General features: G+C 40.8%; 1 protein-coding gene across 1 annotated transcript; it reads left to right on the forward strand.

The window, feature by feature from the left end:
• Positions 1-1,149: 1,149 nt before the first annotated feature.
• LOC105279605 (inducible metalloproteinase inhibitor protein) lies at positions 1,150-2,282 on the forward strand. Its single transcript, XM_011339480.3, has 3 exons — positions 1,150-1,290; positions 1,432-1,553; positions 1,823-2,282. The coding sequence occupies exons 1-3, from the start codon at positions 1,239-1,241 to the stop codon at positions 1,916-1,918; spliced, it is 270 nt and encodes an 89-aa protein (XP_011337782.1). The 5' UTR covers positions 1,150-1,238; the 3' UTR covers positions 1,919-2,282.
• Positions 2,283-8,851: the final 6,569 nt, after the last annotated feature.

Consider the following 8,851-nt stretch of genomic DNA (forward strand, 5'->3'; position numbering starts at 1 on the left):
AGACGCTCGTTAACATGAACGAATCGTTTGTTTGACGCGTCGCTTTAATAGTTCTCACTATAATAAGACGTATCGACAGCTAAATCGATTAGAGATTGACAAAATCCAATACCTGGATCGCTTTGTGTTAATAATTTGAAATAGCATATCATAATCAAGATTCTATGTAATTATTGAAATTTATAATTACTTTATCCGAAATTCATTACTCAAAAAATCCACCCATCCTGTTTATTCGATACACAAATCTCGCACAAGAACGTCAGTTAAAAAAAGGTCCACTGTTACCGTTGTACTGCGAGGGAGTACTAATGGCTCCTTTGTTTCGCAAGAGGGCGACTTCCATTTTTCATCGTCATCGGTGCGGCTGGTACACCGTCGCTTCTTTAGCGGGTTAATCATTTTTAAAGGACCGACCACAGGTGACGGTGCGTCATGCTCGTCGCGAGCGTGATATTAAAGGGCGCCCAGGCGCATTCGTAGACCGATCCGGCCAGGTTTCCCGGGCCACGAATTAAATTTCTCTGCTGAGGGAAAGCATTAGACATTAGTCGGCCCGGTCGCGGAGGAATAATGAAACCCCGCGAAAGCTGTCGCGCAATTTGTTTAGCATACGGATGACATTTTTCACTTCGTACAGGAGTGACGCTTAGCGCTCAAGTGTCTCTCAGAGACTTGCCATTCCGCATTATTCTGAAGCAAATAGCATGTAACACCCAAATATGATTTTGATGACGTGCATTAATGGACGTTTGCTGCACATGAGATATAATTATTGTGCAAATTAATCCAATGTCCTTTTTAACAAGAACGGAAATTTAGTTTTACTAAAAGGATCAAATTAAATATCAAAATATATTGCAGCAGTTTGTAAATGTTAATACAAACATTTGAAAAAGTACGTAATGTTAAAATTAAAATGTTTAAGTTTAAATATTAATTCATATTAATTCCGAAAATATCGTAATTATCATAATTTGTCTCTTTTTACGTGGTACGTACAACTCATCATGTCACGGTGGAAACTACGCAGGAAATAAGTCTTTCTGGGAACATCAAGAAGATACTTTGGTACAGGCAAATAGCTTAATATACCTGCTTAAAGATGCCTTCTTCCACTACTGAACTTCGACATCATTGCTAAACCTGTATATAAGACCATGATTGCCTGAAACACGGAAGTCGAATCAGTTGCAAGCTGGACGTGAGCTGCGCATTGAGCTATTAAATTCATTACGATGCTTCGCGTAACGATCGGTTTGCTTTTTACATTAGCGATATTTTCTACAAGTAAGTAATATATACACATGATATATGATTTTATATTGTAATTATTTATTATTTGAATACAAATATTTTATCTTTATTTTATCTTTATCTTTGACAGGATAAATTTAATATAATGTTATACACAACTTAACTTGTTTTCAGACGTATTTGCACGACATCAAGCACCAATCCGTTGTATTCGGCCAAATGAAGAATATCATTGTGGATCGGCTTGCCAGGCAACTTGTTCCACATTGGGACAACCGTGTCTCATAGCAAACATCGTAAGTTTATAATTAGCGCTTTCTTTCACAATTATCTGAGAAATAAACATAATTTCTGTATTTATAAATGGATAAATCTATGTATGCATATTATATAAAAAATCGTTTTAGAACTTGTAAATTTCAGAATTTGTGATAGAAGTTGTCGTATCACAGAATCCATTAGTTTCACCACAATATAATTTATAAGTTGTAAAATTTCAAAACGTTTAATATCACAATAAATAGTTATGTAGTTAATATATTACTTTTATTACTTATTTCTTCAGAGATGCAATGACGACTGTTATTGCAAAGAAGGATATGTACGAATGGATGATGGTGAAGGTCGGTGTATTCCTAAAGACCAATGTCCTATTAACTAAGGAAGTAACATTGGAAAGGAGAGTATGCATATATTGCCTTACGATAAAATAATGTGACAATGACTAATAGTTTAACGATAATTGATTATATTGAATAATTTTAATCTGTTATCCCTATGTTTATCTTAATTGAATATATAACTACTTAAAAAGGAGTATATTTTTTCACGTGGGTATAAATTGTAATAAATTTATTCATATTATATACAATTATATCGTTATTATTTTTCAGTCCTGCATAAAAAATATATATTAAATAATTTACTTTTATGTGAGACAGTTATTAATGCTTATAAAACACGATGTATTCTCGAATAATAATATTCTTTAAATAAATTAAATTTGAAATAAATTGCTTTGCATATGAACAGATATACAGATGTTCATTATTATAAACATGATTATACGTCGTACATTATCAAATATGGCGCAATCGTTCTGCCAACATAATTATATAAATGTTAATAAAATGCTAATAGAATTTTCAGAACTGCGATAATGGTTGTTAACACAGATGTGTAAATTAATAAATAGGCATACATGTATATTTTTACCATAGTGACTTCAAGGAATCACATGTTAACAAAACAATTTCTGCATAAAAATTAACTTTATCTTAATTAATTGGAAACTAACTTGTTTCTACCTTGTATCTTTATATCTTAATTAATGAGTGTTGTGTTACGACTATCAATCATTACGATTTATGTAATGTATATACATTTATGAGAAAATATTACTCATCTCCTGGATAGATTGCATTATTACACCGGTAACGATTTTATAAGACGATGACCTTGCACCCCCGGACTGTCTAACAGGGTGTGCGCGAATACATTTTCCGCGCGCCCTCCTCAGTACGCAGATTCGAATGAAGCCGCTCTTCCGGAATATCGTTCGCTAACAAGATAATAATACCGTCGACGTGCAGAGTACACACGACGGAAGTCGGAGACGAGCGAGAGACCGCCTTTCGTCGGAATCGACGTCTCTCGTTCGCTCTAAGCCGCTTTTCGGATTAACGGAGCTTCCACGGTCGTTATCCGACGGCCGAACGAACCGAAGTAACCGGTTCGTCGTTATCGAACGCGCAATCGCGCAAAGTCAAATAGCCCGCCCGGGCCGGCGAGATGCTCCCGAAGAGGTGCTCCAATATTTGGCCCCGTAATGCAATCCACAAAGAGGGAACTCGGCGGAAGAGACGGCGGTAATTATATAGAGATAGGACCTCTCGATTTCAATAATTTTTTTTAATTCCGTACCTCTATAAAATTACCGAGACGGCGAATGTCCCGAATGTCCGAAACCACCCTTGGCACGCCCGCGCTCGTCAAGAATGTCGAGGATCACCCCATCGAATTTCCTGACGCGGCCGCTGCAAACGAGTTCAATGTCACGTGCAGTTACGTGCAGCCCCGCAATTAAAATGCGATTGGACAGTGGCCGGATTACGGAATCGCGTCGCTCTCCTGCGCGCCCGATTCATGCGCTCCGCCGATTACTTAACGCCGCGGGCGATCGGCGAGCGCGATGCACGCGGGAAACGCGATGGTACATTTAGTCGCAAAAGCTTGCATGCGCGTTCAGCTCAGCTATAAAAGGAACAAAGGAGCTCTTGTTATCGTAATCTGTTACGGAACACATGCATAGAGAGATGCTAAAACGTCAGCCAGATTATCGCCCTTGGCACGCTTTTCGAGATGAAATTTTTTAGTTATTTATTTAATAATAGATTTTGAGATTCCGGAGCATACTAGGACTCTTCGCAAATTTAAGATACACATCTCTAATATCTCAAGAAAATAATTCAAAAAAACCGATACGATAATTCTTCTTGTTGTTGAATGATATAAACATTCAAAAAGTTGGAGCCAAAACGTACGTTCGAATTCCTAAAACGATCGCGCGTTTCTCGTTTTTTTCTCTCTTCCAATGAGCGAACTCGCTGGTTACTTTTGTAAGTAAGTGTAGCTCGAGTGAAACGTACACGTGGTGAATTCAGCTCGAGTTTCGCATGCCGCACGACACGTGCGACGATCGAAACCCTCCCGTGCTGCGAGGGCAAGGGGAAGAGAGAGAGAGAGAGAGAGAGAGAGAGAGAGAGAGAGAGAGAGAGAGAGAGAGAGAAGCAGATTCGTTGACATACACCAAGAGAGCAAGAGGAGATGGACGCCGGTGCCTGAGGGGTTGCTCGAGTTCCTGCCGGCATTTGTTTAATTGGGAACCGACATGGTCGCCATGGCACCCCTCACGATCGACCGTCCATCCGCCCATCCGTCCATCCACAAGACCCCTCGAAATTCACGAAATTCGCACAAAGGCCACTCGCGTGCGGGGAACGCAAACATTTGTCCATATTTCCCGTCGTAGTGCTCCTAGTTGCAAAAATACTGAGCAAACGGAGAGGCAAACGCGCGAAAGTACGCGGAATAAATGGCGAAATATACGAAATACATGCACGAGCGTGTTTTTCTTTCTTTTTTTCGCGCTTTTTGACGAACCATCCATAAGCAATGCACGATTCGTGGGTAAATTTTCGAAATCACGGGTTGCGCGCGTTGGGTTTTACACGAGGCGTAGCCTCGCGCAACATTACGAGCTTATAGCCCTCTCTGTTAGTTTACGTGTTGTGCAAGCTGCTATCGAGGGCCGAGCATGGACGGGGAAGGCAGGGAGGGGACAGAGGGGGATTGCGAAATTTTCTGTAACCAAACATGGCCGCGTCGGATCAACCCTCCGCAGAGGCAACGTCGATGCGAGACCGCCGTCGCCCTGCCGGAGGTACCGCTGCAAGGAAACGAGGGTTGAATTCGAAATGGTGTTTGGAGTACATGCTACGTACACGCAGGCCGCGTGCGCTATTATCGTGAATTTATTTCTCCTGATTACGTTGCTAATTTTCATTACAAAACAGATAACGTGCGCAAGATGTGAAAGCGAAATAACCAACATTTTCGAAGTTGTTTTAAGCCAGTTTTAGACTACATAAATATTGAATATATATATATATATATATAAGAAATTGGAAAGTGTGAGTATAATGAAACGAACTTGAGAACGATTCAAATGCAACTTGAGAGAACTGGACTGCATCTCTGCACGATTTCTCCACTAACACGACCGCTCCAGTTTCACTATTACGATTTTCACGAAATTCTCGAGCGCAAATATGTTTTCTACGAGTTCGAATGGTATGATAATCCGACAAAATGTAAATGCCACGCGAATGAATATTCAAGGGCGATATCTCGGTGCAAGAGCGTCCGCGTTCATTTATACAGACTATTGTCTGCGATTACACGAAGGTGCATCCTAGCAGTTTCCGTGTCTCGACTCAAAAAATTTCTTCTATCGTGGATTTACGTCACGGAGCTATTTTTACGGACGTCGCGTATATTTTCGTGCAGCTCGTAGACAGTTAATAACGATTGCGTAGAGATTTTATTTGTATGAAACCGCGAGCGTTGATAATCGAGCGTATGTCCGGTACACGGCCTGCATCCGGTTATTATTTTGATAATGGGATGATTCATACGAATCACGAAGCGGTAACAATGTGTTTTCCGTTTACGCGCGTGTGAAAGATTTTTAAAAGATTTTATAATTGTCACTCATTATATATTAATTATATTATTATAAGATTATATTATTTATTATATATTTATAGGATTATATTGTAGGATTATTCTTATTATTATAGGATTAAGTGACATCCTAAAAAATGCCACATTGGTCCTTGAAAGATTGTTAAAACAAGATTCTTTTCTTAGATTTCCAAGATAACAAAATTTATCATTTACACTAAGTTAGGAAACGAGATCAGCTAAGCCAGAAAATCAGTCGGAAAAGGGGAGAAATTTTCATGTAGCTCGTTATCACATTCCCGCTTTTTTCTAGAGATTCTCTTCGCTCTGCCGTCCGCTCTTCCTTCTGAAATGAACCTCGTTCCACGTACCGGCAAATCGATGCAAAAAATGATTGGGTCCCTGTCGAGTGCCGAATAGACACGGACAGTCGTTACGAAATCGGCAGAGTGAAACAGGTTCCTTTACGTCGAACGGTCTTGCATATGGCGAGGTAGTTTTTATTCTTCCTTTTTGACACGAAAATAGCTCGTTTCGGCTTAGCTACGCGAATAAATTAGAAATAAATAGCAGGAAGGTGGAGACAGTGACAAACGATTAATAATCGCGTTTTTTATTCTTGCAATGTCCGACTGACATTTGAATGTAAAATTATTAATTTTCGCACTGTGTGCGTTGTTATATGCGTGCTTGGAATTTGTATTGCTCATTATATCACGATATTTTTTTTCTTGTTTCACGCGTCACGCGCATGATTGTTAATATAATAATATATAATATAATAGTTAATATATAATAGTAATTTAATCGCTCGTAATCGCTGACAAGCGTAGCTTGATTCGAGTTCCGGGTGTTGATGACGAAGAATTTTTTGACGGCGATAGAAATAAATCCCATCTTCCTCGGCATGATCGCGATCTTGGAAATGGCGGTACATGACGTTTACGCTGCGTTTACATTATCGTCACGAAACACGCGACGCGCAATGTCGCATACACGCGACGAATAATTCACTCCGACCCTGTATATATCTTCGGGACTTTATCTGGGAAAGGGGTGAATTCTCCAAATGTTACATTGTTGCAGTCAGCAATGTCGGCACTAACGGATGGCTGGGTGTAATTTTCAAAAGCACGGAAAGAATTTTTCGAGAGAACATTGATATTAATAAACGGAAAAAAATATTGTACAAAATATATATTTATGGTTAAACTAAAATATATTTATAATTGCAATATTGCGCAATATTTGAATATATATAAACTGTTATAATCACAATTAAAAAGGGGATGACAAGCGATGTATCAGCAGACAGCAGAGATATGGACCTATCATTCTGCATCGCAGAAAATATCCGAACTAGTCGCGTTTAACACCGTGCGTTACAGCACGAGTGAAAGAAACGCTCTCGTGATCGGTATCCGGTCGTAATCCGGACACATTATTGTCTCGATGTCGGTTTAGGCTGTCGAATAATCCCGGGATCGCGCGCGTCCTCGTTTCCCCACTCCCAATTCTCCCGCCACCCCAGCATGAGGGTGAACGCGATACACCCGAGAATTGTGAGTACAGGTTAACGGCGTGCGATCCGGTTTTGCGATGGGTGATCGGCGGAATTTAAAAGCGCCCCGTCGTCGTTCGCATTCGCGTCCGTACAATCGTCCGCATAAATCCACGTATTTCGGATCGCGCAACACCGGGGGATTAAAAAGCGCGCAATCAAAAAAATAGCGCTTCCCTCGCGCGCTGGGTGCACCCGTTGAAGTTCCGATCTGTCGGAATATTAATTATATATTAATAATTATAAATTATTATAAATTATAAAAAAAAACGTTAAAGTAACGCAATATGAAAATTATTTTAAAATGAAAAAAACCTATTCTCGATACGGGAAGGCAATTATCTCGACGCATCTCACGTAACGCACGATTTATCGCGATTCCTCGCGGACACATGCGAGAGGCGACCGTGAAAGGAATTCAAACGTCTTTCGGAAGATGGATCGACCGGCCGGTTAGTTTCCACCGTGGGCCGGAATAACACGTGGCTCTTTCCTCACGATATTATTCGAGCCTGGCGCGGAATGAATCACGCATCAACTTAATCGCATTAACGATAAACACTCCGCCCCTCCGAAGGATCTATACCCTCTCACGCTGCGGATCCGGACCCGTCGAAACGCAAATATTAACCCGCGATATTTTCCCCGGCGATTGCGTGAGTGCCACGCGAGTGCTCGTGACGCACGACGGAGCGCAATTATCAGGTTTGATTATCATAGTCGGGCCGAGCGATTCGCGAGCAAGAGAGAAAAAGGAAGAGAGAAAAAGGAAGAGAGAGGCAACTCTTTGGAAATGTTTAACGCTTCACCGGTGATTTATCTCGGCTGTTTATTCTCGCAATATTCTTTACGTCGACGGTGCGAGCTTGGTTCCAACGGCGTACAAAATATACGCGATACGTCCCGCAATTTATTTCAGTTTCTTCAGTTGCAAATCCGAAGTCCGAAGTCAATTTTTCCATTGGCGAAATATTGCCCGCCTCGGCTTACCTCGGGCATGTGCGCCGGCATAAATTTCGCATTGCGGCACGTAAGGATGTCCCCGGCGCAAACAACTGAAATAACCGTCATTCTTCCTTTGATCGACGTCTGGTAAATCTGATAAAAAAGAAGAAGTAGCGCGGCAATTCTAAGGTACTCTACATGAAAGGCATTCCAATACGACTTTTCAAAAAGGAGAGGAACGTCCGCGGATGCTACTAAATCTTCGCGAGAGAGGAGACGAGTAGTTACGTCATTAGGCAAAAATACATGGCAATGGAGTCGGCTCGATATGCATGCCGAAAACCACTCTTTTGAAACTTCAAGCGATATTTGCATGCTTGGAAGTACATACACGCCGCGAAATTTCCACGCAATTAACATTAATGGAATTTCAACAAGGAGAAAACGAGATAGCGCATCGGCAAACACACGCACCGAATACGTTTAAATGTCTACTTCGGCGGATGTGAACGGAAATGGTGACAGTGCGAGACAATGGCGGTTGTGCAAACGCGGATTATTAAAACGACGAAGGTATCCTCGAAAATTCACCTTCACGTAATATAAACGAACGTTAATCCAGTGTCTACATATTTAAATATTGCATGAGGATATAAAAAGGTAGCCAGCTAGACGCCCACGAATAGCTCGGATTCTCTCTATTATCGGAGAAACACAGGCCCGAGCAAGGCGCAAATAATACGTGCCGGTGGATCAAATAACATCCCGGCATAATTAAGTTACTGCCTTTAATTAGGGACTATACTATATACTAAAGCCCTTCTAAACACGAGAGGGAGAGAG

This window comes from Ooceraea biroi, chromosome 9 (assembly GCF_003672135.1).
Source record: "Ooceraea biroi isolate clonal line C1 chromosome 9, Obir_v5.4, whole genome shotgun sequence".
In the NCBI taxonomy this organism is placed as follows: Eukaryota; Metazoa; Arthropoda; class Insecta; order Hymenoptera; family Formicidae; genus Ooceraea; species Ooceraea biroi.

Bases quoted from the DNA above. Each gene is read 5' to 3' on its own strand.
- LOC105279605 (XM_011339480.3), top strand. From the start codon at position 1,239: ATGCTTCGCGTAACGATCGGTTTGCTTTTTACATTAGCGATATTTTCT. The intron at 1,291-1,431 runs GTAAGTAATATA...ACTTGTTTTCAG, and splicing joins ATTAGCGATATTTTCTACAA to ACGTATTTGCACGACATCAA. The intron at 1,554-1,822 runs GTAAGTTTATAA...TTATTTCTTCAG, and splicing joins CGTGTCTCATAGCAAACATC to AGATGCAATGACGACTGTTA.